This window comes from Camellia sinensis, chromosome 3 (genome assembly GCF_055761805.1).
Source record: "Camellia sinensis isolate YWXY chromosome 3, ASM5576180v1, whole genome shotgun sequence".
In the NCBI taxonomy this organism is placed as follows: Eukaryota; Viridiplantae; Streptophyta; class Magnoliopsida; order Ericales; family Theaceae; genus Camellia; species Camellia sinensis.
The window spans coordinates 174,808,327-174,828,778 of record NC_138963.1 but is presented as its reverse complement, the minus strand read 5'-3'; the positions used below and the strand labels follow the sequence as shown (position 1 = coordinate 174,828,778).

General features: G+C 31.8%; 1 protein-coding gene across 1 annotated transcript; it reads right to left on the bottom strand.

Annotated features, from left to right (window-relative positions):
• Positions 1-15: 15 nt before the first annotated feature.
• Positions 16-3,611, bottom strand: LOC145822037 (uncharacterized). Its single transcript, XM_082918612.1, has 4 exons — positions 1,408-3,611; positions 1,027-1,332; positions 857-944; positions 16-753 (listed from the first exon to the last, which is right to left on the bottom strand). Exons 1-4 carry the CDS (start codon positions 3,609-3,611, stop codon positions 16-18), a joined length of 3,336 nt encoding a protein of 1,111 aa, XP_082774738.1.
• Positions 3,612-20,452: the final 16,841 nt, after the last annotated feature.

Genomic DNA, 20,452 nt, shown 5'->3' with positions numbered 1-20,452 from the left:
AAATAACTACAAATCCTAGTCTACATCAAGATCCATATCGTAATCCACATCAGGTTCGTCACACTCTTCATTTTGTTTGTCAGCTCTTTTCTGTATCATTGTTTCATCAGATGACCTAACCCTTGTAACAACTTCTGCTTCAACACCATCTCTATAACATTGAACATTAGGGCCGATGTCAATTGGAACAACATCGGTAATATTTTCTTGTTGGAACACATCGTTTTCTTCTGGTTCATGTAATGATTCTCCATCGCCTACCTCTGGTACATCAAAGACACCCCTATGTTGCACTCGTTGAACGACTTGCCAAGGTTGTCCCCATTTGGTATCATTTAGGTAAAAGACTTGCTTAGCCTGGCTAGGCAAGATAAAAGGGTCGTGTTGATACCACCGACTTGTGACATCAATACTTGTGCAATAATCATCGGTTCGCAATGTTCTACTTCGACCTGTATTTCCTGTGTTGTACCATTCACACTGGAACAATACAACTTTGTTATGACACATGTACTCCAATTCCCACACATTGCACAAGTGACCATAAAATTCATGCGTCACTCCCTCATGATCCCCTTCCGTAAGCACACCACTATTCTGACTGTTACGGCGATTGTCTACTTCTCTTGTACGAAACCGTACGCCATTGATTATGCAACCTGAGTACTCTTTTACTAGTAAATTTGGGCCATTTGCTAACGACCATAAATCATTGGTTGCTTCTGGTGACTTTTCTTCTCTCAATATATTTATCTACATTCACATATAATGTACATTAAGATAGTAAAAATAAATTAATAAATGATCAAATCTTATACAAATTTTTAATCATGTCTTAAAATTGAAAATGCCTTACCCGCTCTTTGAACCACTTGGGAAACTCTTGTTGTTGTATACAGGTTATGCCTTGGTCAGATGGAGTTCGTAATAGATTTTTGTGTATCCTACTCAAAAGAATGTGATTATTATGCACTGCTAACTACATTAACAAAGCTAAGAATACACATATTTAAATGAAAAACATACTCTAGATACTTCTCTATCTCGGGGCTATTGTTCAACAAGAACCAATGAGCCATATCACGATATTCTTGTGACATATCAGTATCCCTTGTGATTAGGCCAATAGGACGGGAAGTTTCTGTGAATACAGTTAACCCTTTGTGACGTTCGCCACGATCTTGATTTCGTTCGGGTCGATTATGCACTGTTTCGATCCCATCAACATACATTGAACAAAAAGTAATGCACTCTTTGACAATGTAAGCCTCTGCGATTGAACCTTCTGGTCGAGCTCGGTTTGTAACAAACTTTTTTAAAGCTTCGAGAAACCTTGAAAAGAGAATTAGTTAAGAGCAAGGTTACACATGCAACATATAATTACGAACCTTTCAATTTAACAATTACCTTTCAATCCGGTACATCCATCGATATTGCACCGGTCCTCCAAGAATAGCCTCATGCGGTAAGTGAACGGCCAAGTGAATCATCACATCAAAGAAGGCCGGAGGAAAGATCTTTTCAAGCTTGCATAATATGTGTACTATACGTTCCTCTAATTTCTCAAGTTCATTACGGCGCAGTGTCCTTGAGCACAAATCCTGGAAAAAGCTACCTAACTCAAATAGTGTTTTACTAATCTCTTTGTCTACGTAACCACGCATCCCAATTAGAAGAATCCGTTGTATGAGTACATGGCAGTCATGACTTTTCAAGCCTGTTAATTTACCATTTCTCGCATTCACTGATCTTGATATGTTTGCAGCATAGCCATCCGGATACTTCACTGATTTCAAGAATTCAAAGAAACCCTCCCTCTCTTCAGGGGTCAATGAAAAGATTGCCCTAGGTTTGACATAAGTTCCATCAGGATGACGTGTTAACCACAACTCTTTCCTTATACCCATATCTTCCAAGTCCATCCGTGCTTTGTCGGTGTCTTTGTTCTTTCCATCAATGCCTAACATAGTTCCAAAGGTATTTTCACTAAAATTCTTCTCGACGTGCATAACATCAATGTTGTGTCGAAGCTTCCGTTTCTTCCAGTATGGTAACTCATACAAGATGCTTACCTTTGTCCAATTTGGTGCCTGACGGAGTCTTTTCTTATTTCTTGGATGCTTCCCATATGTGACACCTGTCACTCTATCCAATTGCTCTAATATCTTTTCCACTGGTAACTTTAAAGATCTCTTTCGCTTCTCATGCTTACCATTGTAAGCCTTACTCTTTCGCCTTTCGGGGTGGTTTTGAGGCAAGTAGCATCGATGGTTAGTGTATGCAGTCTTACCTTTCAAGGATTGAAAATATGGTTCATCATTGCAAGTGTAGCAAGAATAATGACCCTTTGTTCTCCACCCAGATATGTCACCAAATGCGGCCCAATCGTGTATAGTCCACATCAAAGCTGCACGCATCTGGAAAGACTCACCAGTTACGGCATCGTAAGATAATGCACCATTTTCCCACAACTCATTCAACTCATCCACCAGAGGTCTCATGTAGACATCAATATCGATCCCTGGTTGTGATTCTCCAGGAATAAGTAGTGACATCATAAGAAAGGGATCTTTCATAACCAACCAAGGTGGCAAGTTATAAGGAATGAGTACTACAGGCCATAAACTATATGAGTTGCTCATGTTCCCGAAAGGATTGAACCCATCAACAGCCAACCCTAGCCTCACATTTCGAGACTCCAGGGCAAACTGAGGATGTTGCACATCAAATTCCTTCCATTCATCACTATTGGCGGGATGTCTCAATACTCCGTCATCTATACGTTTCTCCTTGTGCCATCTTATGTCCTCAGTAGTCTTTCTTGACATGTACAATATTTTCAACCTTGGTGTTAATGGGAAGTACCGCAACACCTTATGGGGAATCTTCTTACCCCTGCCACAATTGATCTTGTATCTGGATGCCTTACATTTTGGACATTTATCTAACCTTGCATTTTCCTTCCAAAAGAGTATACAATCATTTATACAAGCATCAATTAACTCATATGACAAGCCCAAATCTCGAAGTATTTTCTTAGCTTCATAAAATGACTTTGGAACCAAATTATCTTTTGGTAAAAGTTTTGTTAAAAACTCCAATAGTGTGTTAACCGACTTATTGCTCCAGCGGTTTGTTACCTTCATATTAAGCAGCTCGATGACAAACTTCAACAGAGTGTAGTTTGTGCAACCTAAGTACACCTCACGTTTGGCATCATTCAATAGTTTATCAAACGTTTGTACTTCCTCATTCTGGGGTGCATCGTTGGGTTCTCCTCTTATTCGATCTTCCACTAAGGCATCAATACCACCTAAAACCTCATCTTCATCAATTACCATTTCATGATGAGCCTCATTTGATACACGTGGTTCCCCGTGCTCATGCCAAATAGTGTACGTTTGCATAATCCCATATTGAAGCAAATGAACTTGCACATTTCGAAGACTTTGGGAATAATAGTTCACACAGTTCAAACATGGGCACGAAATTTTACCTTCCTGGTCAACAACTGCCATTGCAAATTTGATAAATGATGTCACCCCATCAATAAATGGCTGACTCATCCTTCCATCAGGTGTCTTACCCAATGCAATCCAACTCTTGTCCATGTCTGATCACAAATGAAAGATCGAGTTTTTTTTAATTTGTTTATGTCATAAAACGCATCATGTGTACTATTAACCTATTCCATTTAGGAATGAACAATGTGTATCATACAAAGAAAATCATATGACGTTGTCTATATCTAATCTTTCCTTAGTTCTCCAAGTATATAACATAGATTAAGATAGAAGTATTATGGGAAAGGATAGAGTAGAAAAAAAGTGGTTCCTGACAAGTTTACAACATTAGTACATTAAAAGGAATAAAAGAAAATTTGCTCATTTAGGAAACTAGTTATTTTTGAAGAAACAAAAAGAATCTTAGTTGATTGGACTGTTTATAGAGGCAATATTGATTATGGTGTGTAACTGTGGCTTCAGATTTCTCTAATAACGATATAATTGGAAAAGAAGATAATCAGGCACAATATTATTTGTTCTTCCTTTCATTTCTTCTATTTTCTTATTTTTATTGCCTTCGTTTTAAAGAGAAGGTGAACTTAGAGTTACTAATTCTTTCCTCTATCCATCCATTAAGTTTTTAGGAGAGATCTTTGTACACACTACTTAACTTATCATGTAACAACATCACACTTGATATGTTCTTTAGTAACTCTAAGTTCAAACCAAGCCATGGAATTATTTATCTTCACTTTGACTTGTACACTAACAACCACATGTTCTCTACCTTTTGTCGTCTTCCATGGTAATTTTCTAATTTTTCTCTATATTTTTTCATCATTTTTTATTTTGTAGTCATTAGCTAGCCACTTTGTCCTTTGTTAGTGCTCCACTCTCACTATGCTCAATTTGGTTCAATTAATTTACGGTTTGATGTTTAAGTGCTTTTACCAAGTTGGTTTGTGGAATGTAACAGTTTGGTTGTTTTGGATTGTGGCTTTATGAAATTTTCTATACCCTTATTTGCTGTGCTAAAAGCTTAAATTTTTAGGACTATTAGCATTAATATGAACACAGAAATTGCTTTCAAGTCACTACTTAATTCATGACCTGTTTGGTAATGTTGTGTGTTTAAGGTTGGTCAGTTGTTGTCAAATTTTGTCTTCCTTAAGTTAGTGATTTTGTTATTTTTGTCATTTTTTGTTATTAAACATCTTTACTTAACAATTAAACCTCTTTAAAAAAATCTGACAGATTAAACCTCTATAAAAATAATCTGATATAAAAATAATCTGAAATAAAAAGATTTGACAGATTAAAAAATTTAAAATAATAAAAAAAATGTGAAATAAAAAATCTGACAGATTAAATCTCTTTAAATAATATATATAAAAATATATATATTGAGCATATGTGCATTTAAAATATATATAAAAAAATTATATATTCTATGCCGATAATATATATATATATATATATATATATATATAAAATATATATAATTATGAGAGAATAACTTAAAACAAAACAGAGCATCACATATTATAAACAAAACAAACCAAACCGCTGACTTAAAACAAAACAGAGGATAATATATATATGCCGATTATATATATATATATATATATATATATATAAACAAAACAAAGAAAGGAGCTGATCTCTTGATATACAAGTGCTAGTGTTCTTAATGTTGTTAATAGGGTAATTTTTTGTTTAACATTTTTATTGGTGTTTCATATTTTAAGCTAATTTTAAAACTTGACCTTCATTATCTACATGATTGTTGCTTTTCTGCACTTGGTTTTGCAGCAAGCTCTGACTCTGGTTTTTGTGGAGACGAAGAAAGGAGCTGATTCACTGGAACATTGGTTGTGTATGAATGGGTTTCCTACTACTACCATTCATGGTGACAAAACACAGGAGGTAAAGTTGTTTTAAGCATTATCTTTTGCTGGGGTATTTATTATGATATTGGTGGTGTATATTTTGGACAAATCACAAAAGTAACTCATTCAGTTATAATTAAAAAAAGAAAAGAAAAGCTTGTGGATAGCAGCATATTTGTTCTTGTTTCATGTTTACATTTTGGTCTAGAGGTTAAATTGCATTGGCGTCCCCTAAGGTTTTGAAATTAGGCACTCTCCATGTGCATGTGTCCACGGCTGTGAGAGAGAGAGGGAGAGCGTTTTTGCCCTCTCCACCACTTTCTTCTTCCTATTTTCCTTAATTCAAGGTCAGTTCTGGTGTACACATCAGATAAATAATTATATCGTTTAGTCAGGTTTAATAGTGGACAGTCTTGCTATTAGTTTGTATCTATATGTGTATATGTATCTGTACTATATATTGAACTATCAAGTGGCTATATGTATATATGTATCTGTACTATATATTAGACTATCCCCTATTAGCCGTCTTTAGCATAGATTTATTCTGTATAAAAAGTGTCAACACTACAAACTCTACAATGGTGAACAATGAACAAAAATGAATTATGAACTCCCCACAGAACCTTCAAAACAAGGATTTGGAGGTAAATTACGGATCAAAGCTTAATAAAATTAACTATAATTACCGGTGCTAACACTGGCTTGCTAATTTTCTCTGTTCATATCTCCATCGCCAGAGCATTATTTACAACTCTCGCTCGCAGATTCGAAACAACCATGCAAAAAAAAAAAAAAAAAAACAATTCCATAGTTGTGGAATAAATTTCCAGCGACGATAATCAATTGATCAAACCCACGCATACATACGTCTTATTGGAAGGTCATATAAATATGTATTGATTGTTCCTAATGGGAGGGAAGAGAGGGAGGGAAAGAGGGATACATGTGTACCGTGAGAGTCCCTTCCAGTCAAATACAACCTAATCATTGTGTGATCAAAAAACATAGAAATTGTCGCAATCCAAACAAAAAAAATTTGTCATCAATGATTTACAAATTTTTTTAATTGATATTTAAAAAACACAATTATTATTTTTTTTTAAAAACACACTGAGTTCAAAAACTCAATCAGTTTAAAAATACAATCACCGTATATTTAAAAAACACAATTATTATTTTTTCAAAAAATACAATAAGTTAAAAAAACTTAATAAGTTTAAAAAATCACAACCACATTTTTGTACATAATAAAATAAATAAATAAATAAAAAAACTATTGAAAAAGAAATGAACAGATTACTTACAGATCTTTTGTGACTCTGAAGGTTTCAGTCTTTTTCCTCAAATTCTGTCCAACTCTCTCTCTCTCTAAACTTTTCCCAGATTCTGTGAATCACATTTTTTTAAATAAAACTCTCTCTACTCAAAAGGAATGATGAATGCAAATAAAAAAATTATGCAATATAGAGTTGTGATTGTACAGATGCATCCTTCCATGGCGAATATATTATTTTTATCAACAATGAAATTAATTGGTAGTTAAAAAATATAATTATTTTTTTTTCAAAAAATATAGTCACTTAAAAATTCAATCATAAATTAAGTCAATTGATAATTAAAAAATACAATCATTTTTTTTTTCTCAAAAAACACAATAAGTTAAAAAACCAAATTATAAATTTTTTTTTAGTAGACAAAATATAATCTAATTATTATGCGATCAAAAAATACAGAGATTGTCACAATCCAAACAATTTTTTTTTTTTTTATCATGAGTGAGTTACAAATTTCCACAATCACATTGGTATTTATGATCTTCTTACACTTTCTAAAGACAATGATCAATAATCACATAGAAGAAGAAGTACTTTAATCCATGTGCCTAACAAAATAAACTATGATTCAACTCTCACGAAAACTTAAAAGGAATGATAATGCAAATAAAAAAATTATGCAATATAGAGTTGTGATTGTACATATGCATCCTACCATAGCGAAGATATTTTTTATATTAGCAATGAAGTTAATTGGTAATTAAAAAATTTAATTATTTTTTTTTTCAAAAAAACACAATGAGTTAAAATTTTCAATATAAATTAAGTCAATTGATAGTTAAAAAATACAATCATTTTTTTTTTCTCAAAAAACACAATAAGTTAAAAAACCAAATTATAAATTTTTTTTTAGTAGACAAAATATAATCTAATTATTATGCGATCAAAAAATACAGAGATTGTCACAATCCAAACAATTTTTTTTTTTTTTATCATGAGTGAGTTACAAATTTCCACAATCACATTGGTATTTATGATCTTCTTACACTTTCTAAAGACAATGATCAATAATCACATAGAAGAAGAAGTACTTTAATCCATGTGCCTAACAAAATAAACTATGATTCAACTCTCACGAAAACTTAAAAGGAATGATAATGCAAATAAAAAAATTATGCAATATAGAGTTGTGATTGTACATATGCATCCTACCATAGCGAAGATATTTTTTATATTAGCAATGAAGTTAATTGGTAATTAAAAAATTTAATTATTTTTTTTTTCAAAAAAACACAATGAGTTAAAATTTTCAATATAAATTAAGTCAATTGATAGTTAAAAAATACAATCATTTTTTTTTTCAAAAAATACGGTGAGTTAAAAATCAAATTATAAATTTTTTTTAATAGACAAAATACAATCTAATCATTATGTGATAAAAAAACAGAGATTGTCACAACTCAAACAAATTTTTTTTTTCTCATCAGTGAGTTACAAATTTTTTTAATTCATATTTAAAAAACACAATCATTTTTTTTCCCAAAAAACACACTAAGTTAAAAATTGAATCAGTTTAAAAATACAATCACCGTATATTTAAAAAATACAATTATTTTTTTCAAAAAATACAGTGAGTTAAAATATCCAATCAATTTAAAAAATCACAATCACATTTTGACTCATAATAAAAAAAATAAACGAAAAAAGAAACTATTAAAAAAATAAAAAAATTACTTACAAGTTTTTTTTTCTGTGGACTATGAAGGTGTCAGCCTTTTTCTTCAGATTTTGTCCAACTCTCTCTATACTTTTCCCCAGATTTTGTTAATCACATTTTTTTCCCATTAAACTCTCTCCCTCTTTCTTTAAAGAGTTATTTATTTTATTTGAAGTTATATGTAATACATGGCGGATGGCGGATGGTGGAAGGAGTTGAATAGGCTGCGCAGTAGGTAGGGGAAGTCAAAAAAGTTGTGACAGTAGGAGTAAGGTTATTAAATTTTGAAAAAGTTGAAATTAAATGGTGAGTGGGATTATTATTTTTTAAATCAAAAAATTATGAAATGAGAATTGGGATATTAGAGTTCTCTCAAGACTTGAAAAGGGTGTGTATGGGAAGTTAAAAAGATTTGAGAAAAGTCAATAAATGCTGAAGTTTTTTTGAAATCAAAAAATTAAGAAATTAAGATTGAGACATTGGAGCTCTCACAAGACTTGTGGGTTAAAAATCCTATTTTTCTTATATAATACTAACATATCACCCGTGCTATACACGGATTGTGTTTATAATTATCTATATATGTGAATTGTGATTTTTAAATGTATTTTTTTTAAATATTTTCTTTTTTTCCTTTTTTATATTATATTAAAGTTTAATATTTTGATAATAATCATATGTGTTGGACTTTTCAAAGAACTAAATGTCTTTTTTTTATACTTGTTCTTAATGCATTAAAGTATTATTATGAGGAATAATAATCATATGTGTTGAGACTTTTCAAAGAATTTATATGTGTTAGATTTCAAAGAATTTTTTTTATCCTTGTTCTTAATGCATTAAAGTGTTATTATGAGGGTAAGACTTGAGAGTTGGGAGAAGTTAATAAATGCTAAGTTTTTTTTTTTTAAATCAAAAAATCAAGAAATTTAGATGGGGAGATTAGAGCTCCCACAAGGCTTGGGGTTAAAAACCCCCTTTTACTTAATATACAGTATAGATGTGTTGAGACTTTTTAAGGAATTTATATGTGTTGGATTTCAAAATTTTTTTTTATACTTGTTCTTAATATATTAAAGTGTTATTATGAGAGTAAAACTTGAGAGTTGGGAGAAATTAATAAATGCTTAGATTTTTTTTTAAAATCAGAAAATCAGGAAATTTAGATTGGCAGATTGGAACTCCCACAAGTCTTAGGGTTAAAAACCCCCTTTCACTTAATATATAGTATAGATAATATAGATATAGATATAGATAGATAGATAGATAGATAGTATAGATATAGATATATATATTTATATTTGTTTTAGATTTTTTTTTAATATACAAATTATTTTTTTTAGATTTTTTATAAAAATAATTTAACAATCTCATCACTAACTATAGTGTATGAGAGAAGTTAAAAATGGTGTAATAGTAGATATGAGAGAAGTCAAAAAGACTTGTGAGTTAAGAGAAGCCAATAAATGCTAAGGTGTTTTTTTTTGTTTTTTTGTTAATCAAAAACTTAGAAAATTAAGATTAGAATATTGAAACTCCCGAAACTTGTTTGTTAAAAACTCCTTTTTCCTTATATAATACTAGCATATCACACGTGCCATGCACGGGTTGTGTTTACAATTATCTATATATGTAAATTATGATTTTAAATGTCTTTTTTTTTTAAACGCCTTATTTTTTTCTTTTTTTATATTATATTAAACTTTAATATTTTAATAATAATCATATATGTTAGACTTTTCAAGGAATTAAATGTCTTTTTTTTTATTATATTATATTAAAGTTTAATATTTTGATAACAATCATATGTATTGGACTTTTCAAGAAATTTTTTTTATGCTTGTTCTTAATGCATTAAAGTGTTATTATGAGGGATAATAATCATATGTGTTGGGACTTTTCAAGGAATTCATATGTGTTGGATTTTAAAGATTTTTTTTTATACTTGTTCTTAAAGCATTAAAGTGTTATTATAAGGGTAAGGCATGGGAGTTGAGAGAAGTTAATAAATGCTATGATTTTTTTTTTAAATCAAAAAATCAAGAAATTTAGATTGGGAGATTGGAGCTCCCACAAGGCTTGGAGTTAAAAACCCCCTTTTACTTAATATATAGTATAGACTAGCATATCACCCGTGCTATGTACGGATTGTGTTTACAAATTATCTATATATGGGAATTGTGATTTTTAAATATATTTTTTTAAATGTTTTCTTTTTTTCCTTTTTTATATTATATTAAAGTTTAATATTTTGATAATAATCATATGTGTTGGACTTTTGAAGGAATTAAATGTCTTTTTTTTTATTATATTATATTAAAGTTTAATATTTTGATAATAATCATATGTGTTGGACTTTTTAAGAAATTTTTTTTATACTTGTTTTTAATGCATTAAAGTGTTATTATGAGGGATAATAATCATATGTGTTGGGACTTTTCAAGGAATTCATATGTGTTGGATTTCAAAGAATTTTTTGTATGCTTGTTCTTAATGCATTAAAATGTTATTATAAGAGTAAGACTTGGGAGTTGGGAGAAGTTAATAAATGCTAAGATTTTTTTTTTTAAATCAAAAAATCAAGAAATTTAGATTGGGAGATTGGAGCTTCCACAAAACTTGGGGCTAAAAATCCCTTTTTGCTTATTATATAGTATAGACTAACATATCACCCGTGCTATGCGCGGATTATATTTACAATTATCTATATATGTGAATTGCGATTTTTAAATGTCTTTTTTTTTTTAAATGCCTTCTTTTTTTCCTTTTTTATATTATATTAAAGTTTAATATTTTGATAATAATCATATGTGTTAGACTTTTCAAGGAATTAAATGTCTTTTTTATTATTATTATTATATTAAAGTTTAATATTTTGATAATAATCATATGTGTTGGACTTTTCAAGAAATTTTTTTTATACTTGTTCTTAATGCATTAAAGTGTTATTATGAGTAATAATAATCATATGTGTTGAGACTTTTCAAGGAATTCATATGTGTTGGATTTCAAAGAATTTTTTTATACTTGTTCTTAATGCATTAAAGTGTTATTATGAGGATAAGACTTAGAGATTGGGAGAAGTTAATAAATGCTAAGGTTTTTTTTTTTCAAAAAATTTAGATTGAGAGACTGGAACTCCAACAAAGCTTGGGGTTAAAAACCCCGTTTTGCTTAATATATAGTATAGACTAGCATATCACATGTGCTATGTACGGATTGTGTTTACAATTATCTATATATATGAATTGCGATTTTTAAATATCTTTTCTTTTTTCTTTTTTTTAAATGTCTTTTTTTTTCTTTTTTTATATTATATTAAAGTTTAATATTTTCATAATAATCATATGTGTTAGACTTTTCAAGGAATCAAATGTCTTTTTTTTAATTATATTATATTAAAGTTAAACATTTTGATAATAATCATATGTGTTGGACTTTTCAAGAAATTTTTTTTATGCTTGTTCTTAATGCATTAAAGTGTTATTATGATAGATAATAATCATATGTGTTTGGACTTTTCAAGAAATTCATGTGTTGGATTTCAAAGAATTTTTTTTATGCTTGTTCTTAATGCATTAAAGTGTTATTATGAGGGTAAGACTTGGGGGTTGGGACAAGTTAATAAATGCTAAGGTTTTTTTTAAATCAAAAAATCAGGAAATTTAGATTGGGAGATTGGAGCTTCCACAAGGCTTGAGGTTAAAAACCCCATTTTGCTTAATATATATTATAGATAATTATAAATATTTATATTTGTATTAGATTTTTTTTAATATATAAATTTTGTTTTTTAAGATTTTTTATAAAAATAATTTAACAATCTTATCACTAAGCATAGTGTATGAGAGAAGTTAAAAAGGGTACTGTAGTAACTATACACGGATTGTATCTATAATTATTTGTATGAGGGGATTTCAAATGTTGATCAGGGGATTTTGACCAAATCAATAAATGTTGAGTTTTTCTTTTTTTAATAAAAAATATAAAAAATTTAGATTCGGATATTGAAACTCCCACGGGCCTTGGGGGTTAAAAATCCCTTTTTGCTTAATATATAGTATAGATATAGATAGATAGATAGATATAGATATAGATAATATAATATAGATAAATAGATGTGTTGAAATTTTCAAGGAATTTTGTTTATGCTAGTTTTTAATGCATTAAAGTTTAATTATGAGGGGGTTTTGACCAAATCTCCCAAAAGGTATGGGGATTGGGAGAAATTAATAAATGCTGAGGTTTTTTTTTTTTTTTTAAATCAAAAAATTAAAAAATTAGGATTGGGATATTGGAGCTCCCACAAGCCTTGGGGGTTAAAACCCCCTTTTGCTTAATATATAGTATAGATTACCATATCACCCGTACTATGCACGGATTGTGTTTACAATTATCTATATATGTGAATTGTGATTTTTAAATGTCTTCTTTTTTTTTTTCTTTTTTTTAAATGTCTTCTTTTTTTCCTTTTTTATATTATATTAAAGTTTAATATTTTGATAATAATCATATGTGTTGGACTTTTCAAGAAATTTTTTTTATGCTTGTTCTTAATGCATTAAAGTGCTATTATGAGAGATAATAATCATATGTGTTGAGACTTTTCAAGGAATTCATGTGTTAGATTTCAAAGAATTTTTTATGTTTGTTCTTAATGCATTAAAGAGTTATTATGAGGGTAAGACTTGGGGTTGAGAGAAGTTAATAAATGCTAATGTTTTTTTTTTTTAAATAAAAAAAATCAGGAAATTTAAATTGGGAGATTGGAGCTCCCACATGGCTTGAGGTTAAAAACCTCATTTTGCTTAATATATAGGATAGATAGATAGATAGATAGATAGATAGATAGATAGATAGATAGCTATAGACATATAGATAGATAGATAGATAGATAGATAGATAGATATGGCACATACCATTTATATGACACAAGGACCAAAGTACCGGGACAATTGCTGCAATTTGCCCTCATCTAAATTAAAGGGATTTAAAAAGTAAAAAAAAAATTATAATATTAAAAAATGTTCACCAAAAAAATATAGATTAAAAATTAAAAATTAATTATTGAAAACTCAATACTAAACAAGGTCATGTTTTCTATTAATTTTGAAAATTAAAAAATTATTATTAATTTTTCCTCTGTTTTTTTTCTCATAAATTTATTTATTTATTTATTTATTTTTTTTATTTTTTTTTTTTGTGGAGAGGGGTTTTGACCTGCAATTTTTCTAAAATGAGTCTTCTAGACGGAAAGGGTAGAATTGGTTCAGACAATGAGAAAAAGTGCTTATGCAAGGGGCGCCTTTACTATGAGAAAGAATAGTCGGTTTTGCATAGGGTGCCTTTTTGGATAATAGCTTCAATACTGGCATGCATGAAGGGCTTAAGTGTGAGACATATGAGAGGGGCTTTAGTGCGAAAATAAAAGAAATGGTTTACAAAGTGTCTTCTTACTTCACGACTTCAATACTTGTGAGAGAGGAGTAGGCTCAAGTGTGAGAGAGAAATGAGGGTTTCTAGGAAGTGTCTTCCTGGGTTGCGACTTGAATGTCCGTGCACATGAAAATGAGGGATAAGGGTCAGAGTGTGTCTCTTGTGGTGACGGTTTCAGTGCTCTGAAACACAAAACCATAGCATTTTAATAAAGAGAAATAATTAGTGATAAAATATTTTTGTCTCCTTAAATACAAGAACAAAGAATTTATTATTTGTGACGAAATATTTTTGTCTTCCACAACATAACCTTATAAGACAAAAAATATATTCATCGCGCAATCAATCAGAATTTATTAGTGACGAAATATTTTCATCTCCCATAACTTATTCTTCCAAGACAAAAATATATTTGTCGCCCATTTAATAGAAAGATGAAACGGCATCGTTTGCATGATGGAGTGTTTATTGTTGATGAAATATTTTCGTCTTCCATAACTTATCATTCCTAGACAAAAATATATTTGTCACCTAATAAATGGAAATATGCAACGACATTGTTTAATAGGTAGGGAATTTATTGGTGACGAATTACGTTCGTCGCAAAAAATATATATATTTTGTGATAAAAATGTTCGTCTCCAATGAACTAAAATAATTTGCGCCGATGCAAATGAAATTGGCGCCTGAATTTTGCAAACGAAATTTTTTTTCGTCTCCTATACGTTTGAGAAAAATTAAAACAAACGACAAAATTAATATTTTGTCATCTTTGGGTTAAATTTTAAGTCACCAAATTTTGTCACAATAGCCTAGATTTCTTGTATTTTGTTTCCTTGTTTAATTATTATTATTATTTTTTTGTTTTTGTGGAGAGGGGTTTACTGTGAGAAAGAATAGTAGCTTTGCACAAAATGTTTTCTTGGATAACAATGTTTGCATGCACAAACGGCTTAAATGTGAGAGAGAATAGAGAAACTTCAGTGCGAAATAGAAGAGATGGTTTATAGAGATTGTTTTCTCGAGTCACAACTTCAAATGTGAGAGAGAATAGAGAAACTTCAGTGCGAAATAGAAGAGATGGTTTATAGAGATTGTTTTCTCGAGTCACAACTTCAATACTTGTGAGAGAGGAGACTCAAGTGCGACACAGAAATGAGGATTTGTAGAGGGTGTCTTTTCGGGTCACGACTTTAGTATTTGTCTGTGTGTGAAAGTAAGTGATTAAGGTAAGAGCGTCTCTTAGTTTCTGACGACATTTTAATAAAGAGAAATAATTAGTGAGAAAATATTTTCATCTCAAACTCATATGTTCGTTGCCTAATCAGCAAAAATACAAAAACAATGTTGTGTGGGGATGGAGAATTTATTGGTGATGAAATATTTTCGTTTCCTTTAACTTAACCTTATGAGACGAAAATATATTCATCGCACAATCAATCAAAATGCAACACGACACATGGAGAATTTATTAGTAACGAAATATTTTCGTCTCCCAAAACATATCCTTCCGAGACAAAAATATATTTGTCGCCTAATTAACAGAAAGATAAAACGAGCATGAATGGTTTATTGGTGATGAAATTTTTTCGTCTTCCATAACTTATCCTTCCCAGACAAAAAATATATTTGTCACCAAATAAATAAAAAAATGAAACGACATCGTCTAATAAGTTTGGAATTTATTAGTGACGAATTCCTTTTGTCGCAAAAAACTTTAAATTTTGTGACAAAAATGTTCGTCTCCAATGAGCTAAAATAATTGGCGCCAACAAGAAAAAAAATTGGTGCCTCTTTTTTTTTTTGACAAATTTATTTTTTCGTCTCCTATAGTTTTGAAAACAATTAAAAGAAACAACAAAAGTAATATTTGGTCATGTTTGGGTTACATTCTAAAACGAAAATAAATTTTATCACCAAGTTTTAAAAATTAATTATTGAAAAATCCATACTAAACAAGGTAATGTTTTCTATTAATTTTGAAAATTACAAATTTTTTATTATTTGTTTCTCTGTGTTTTTTCTCACAAAAAAAAAAGCTACATTAATTATCTTCTTTTTTTTTTTTTTTTTGTTGGAGAGAGGTTTTGACCTTCGATTTTTTTGAAATGGGTGTTCTAGACGGAAAGGGTAGAGTTGGTTCAGACAATGAGAAAAAGTGCTTGCGTGCAGGAGGGGCCTTCACTGTGAGAAAGAATAGTGGGTTTGCATAGGTGCCTTCTTGGATAATAGCTTCAATGTTGGCATGCACAAAGGGCTTAAGTGTGAGACAGAAGAGATAGGCTTTAGCGCAAAATAGAAGAAATAATTTACAGAGTGTCTTCTTGAGTCACGACTTCAATACTTGTGAAAGAGGAGTAGACTCAAGTGTGAGAGAGAAATGAGGGTTTGTAGAAAGTGTTTTCTTGGGTCACGACTTCAAGGTCTTTGTACATGAAAATGAGTGATAAGCATCAGAGTGTATCTCTTGGGGTCACAGTTCCAATACTTTGAAATACAAAACCACGGCATTTTAATAAAGAAAAAGAAAAATGCCTCAGACCCCCAGTGGGGGTCACTGGGGGTCATGAATGGTAGCTTCCCATTGGTTAAAAAAAAAAACTGTTTTTTTTTTTTTTTTTTTTTTTGTGATTTGGACGAATGAGGGGCTGCCACCTCACTGGGGGTCGACCCCCAGTGGGGGTCTGTAGCATAACCCTAAAGAAAAATGATTAGTGATAAAATATTTTTGTATCCTTCAATACCAGAACAAAGAATTTACTATTGGTGATGAAATATTTTTGTCTTCCACAACTTAACCTTATGAGACGAAAAATATATTCGTCACGCAATCAATTAGAATTTATTAGTGACGAAATATTTTCGTCTCCCACAACTTATTCTTCTAAAATAAAAATATATTTGTCACCTATTTAATAGAAAGATGAAATGACATTGTCTGCATGATGGAGTGTTTATTGGTGACGAAATATTTTCGTCTTCCATAACTTATCCTTCGCAGACAAAAATATATTTGTCGCCTAATAAATGGAAATATGCAACGACATCGTTTAATAGGTATGGAATTTATTGGTGACGAATTACGTTCGTCACAAAAAAAATTATATTTTGTGACAAAAATGTTTGTCTCCAATGAGCTAAAATAATTCGCGCCAATGCAAATGAAATTGGCGCCTCATTTTTGCACACGAAATTTTGTTTTCGTCTCCTATACTTTTGAGAAAAATTAAAACAAATAACAAAATTAATATTTCGTCATCTTTGGGTTAAATTTTAAGACAAAAAAAATTTTGTCACCAAATTTTGTCACAATAGCCTAGATTTCTTGTATTTTTTATTGATTTTAAGCATTTGGTGACGAAATTTGGTTTTCCTCTCTAAAAATAATACATTTGGAGACGAAATTATTTCCTTTCTAAAATTTTTTACAATGGTGACGACAAATTTCGTCTCCAAAATGGCGCCAAATCTTCCACCAAATTTTCCAAAGGCGGGGAATTGTATTCTGACGAAAAATAAAATTTAGAGACGAATAAAATTTTCGTCACCTATTGTTTTATTTGATTTTAAGCATTTGGTGATCAAATTTGGTTTTCGTCTCTGATATAATATAATTGGAGGCGAAATCTTATTTTCATCACTAAAACATGCATATTTGGAGACTAAATATTTTTTCGTCACGCGTTTTCGTCACCATAGACCTTTTTTGTTGTAGTGATTGTTGATCAAGAATGGGTTTAAATTAGTCTTTGAATCTGACAATGTTGTACTCTCCAAGAGTGGAATGTATGTGGGGCGAGGTTATACGAATGATGGGCTTTTCCAGCTCAATATAAATATTGTTGTACCAAATTTGGCTATTAATAATAAAAACACATCTTCTGTTTATATTGCTGAGTCTTCTTTTTTATGGCATGGTAGATTAAGACATGTTAATTTTAATTCTTTGCGTAGACTTGTTGCTTTAGAATGTTTACCAAACTTAGAATTTGATCCTAATCATAAATGTGAGATTTGTGTTGAAGCAAAACTCACTAAGGCATCATTTAATAAACTTGAAAGAAATACTGAACCTCTAAGTTTAATTCACATAGATATTTGTGATTTAAAATTCTTTTAAACTAGAGGAGGTAAGAAGTACTTTATTACTTTTATTAATGATTGCACTCGATATTGCTATGTTTACTTATTAAGAAGTAAAGATGAAGCCGTAGAAGCTTTTAGGCAATATAAACTTGAGGTTAAAAAATCAACTTGGCAAAACTATAGATAGTGAGGAGTGACAGAGGAGGTGAGTATGATGCACCATTTGAAGAATTTTGTTCTGAAGATGGCATTATTCACCAAACCACTGCACCCTATTCTTTTCAGTCAAATGGAGTTGTTGAAAGAAATAATCGAACTCTTAAAGAGATGATGAATGCCATGTTGATTAGTTTAGGGTTACCTCAGAACTTGTGGGGGTAGGCGATTTTGTCTACTAACTTTATCCTTAACAGGGTACCCCACAAGAAATTCAATCAAACACCTAATGAATTATGGAAAGGTCAATGACCTACCTACACTTACCTCAAAGTGTGCGGGTGTTTGGCCAAGGTGGCAGCCCCTAGTCCTAAAACGGCTAAGATAGGACCAAAAACTGTTGATTGTGTGTTCATTGGTTATGCAAATAATAGTAGTGCATATAGATTTTTAGTTCAAAGATCTGAAAATTCGGATATGCATGTAAACACTATTATTAAGTCAAATAATGTGTAGATACCCCATTTTTGATCGACCTTAAGACTCAGACATCACCGATTGAGTGCTTGGTGATGTTGCATATTGTACTCGTTCTGAGGTTTCAGAGTCTCGGCTGCGAGCCTTGCCTCCGGACTTCCGGACTCTTTCATGCTTTGCCTCAGTTTGCGAACCAGGCTCTGTTTTCTCTGTTTTCTCTTCCCGACAGGGGGGAGAGGTCTCGTAGATCATCTCTCAGTGGCCGTAGGCTACGTTTCGTGGTCATAGGCCATTTTGCCCGTTTGGAGTCCGGTTTCCGATTTTTCGGAGTCGTTGGCCGTGTGCCTCGGTTCGGGACCGCTTAACCACCTCCGTTTGCTTTGGTTTTTGGCATGCATCTTATTTTCTCCCTTTTGAGGGACACTGTGGCTCGAGAGACCAACTTCGTGGTCGAACACCACTTTCGGTGCCTAAGAGCCAGTTTTCGAGGCCTCGGGCTACGCGTTTCGGCCCTCGAACCTCCATTTTGCATCGGTTTGAGTTCATTTTTGGCAGGAACCTCTGTTTCATTGTTAGGAAGGTCGTAGAAGGGTGGGAGGCCAGTAATTGTTCTGACAACCAGTTTTATTCCTCCATCGCCCTCCGTCGCCCGTTTTTCTCACTTGAAAGCCAATGTTGACCACCCTAAGGCCACTTTTTCCAGCCCTAAACCACATATTTGTGTTGTACACACCTGGGAGGCCACCAATATCACATGGCCGGCCAGTAATTGTGTGTGACCCTTTTGAACCCCTCCTAAAAGTGGCCTTTTATCTCTCCTGGTTCATTCTCTCCAGTTTTTGACCACATAGTTGTGTTGTGCACACATGAGAGGCCCTCTTTTTGGCATGGCCGGCCATTAATCTTCATTGACCCTTTTGACCCTTGGCTGACCGGCCATGGGAAAGGCCGACCGACCACCTAAACCCTAGGAAACCGGCCGGCCATGATCCTCTCTCCAGGTACACTACAAATATGTATTTTGTTTCCCCCCAGATTGTGTATCCGGAGGGGGCCAACTTTTGGGGGGAAACTTGAATTCCATTCCCCTCATTTTCCCCCCTCTTTTGCCTATATAACAGCACCTCCAGCTCCCATCTGAAGGGTTACAAAATTTGCTTTGAGGCTCCCACATTTTATCTCTCTCTCTCTACACTCCAACCCTCAAAATCTCCCAAACCCTACACCATTTCTACACCACCACCTAGCACCATACCACCACCATCCATTCCAGCCACTTGGAGCTATTTTCCAGAGGCAAGGAGCACCTTTTCTCAAGCCAAGAGGCTGTTGAAGTTTGGTCTACAAGGGTGAGCCATACTTTCCCTCTTTTTGAGCTTCTTTTGCATGCTTTCTAAGCCATACTTGCTTCCATTTTTGGGCTCCGACCCTAACTGAAAATAGCATTATTTTGAAGTCTTTTTCATGTTTGTTTTAGGGTCCTTCTATGTTTAAGGTCTCTAGCTGCCACTTGCTTCTTTACCTCTCTTGTATGCCTCTTTCTTGCATAGTATTTTAGGCCTATTTGTAAACTGTTTTGAACTTGGTTATAAACTGTAAAGTGATTTATTTTGATCCCTTCTTCAACATTGTTGAAGGGATCTTCACTGTTTGAGGCTTCCTTTTGTCACTTGCCTCTTTATCCCTCTTTTGGCCTTATTTTTGCATGTTTTGTTAGCCCCTTGTGCTTGTATTTTTAGGCTTTGGTCCGAACTGTAAATAGCCTTATTTTGACCCCCTCTTAATGTTTTATCAAGGGACTTTTTCTTTTTGAAGCTTCCTTTTTGCTCTTTGTGTTTAAACCTCTTTTTAGGCCTTATTTTGCATAGTATTTTAAGCTCGCGTGTGCACTGTTTTGGGTTTGGTCAC

Coding starts and splice junctions, on each gene's coding strand:
- LOC145822037 (XM_082918612.1), bottom strand. CDS start 3,611: ATGGACAAGAGTTGGATTGCATTGGGTAAGACACCTGATGGAAGGATG. Junction 945..1,026: donor GAGATAGAGAAGTATCTAGA/GTATGTTTTTCA, acceptor TCTTTTGAGTAG/GATACACAAAAATCTATTAC. Junction 754..856: donor CCAAGTGGTTCAAAGAGCGG/GTAAGGCATTTT, acceptor ATGTGAATGTAG/ATAAATATATTGAGAGAAGA.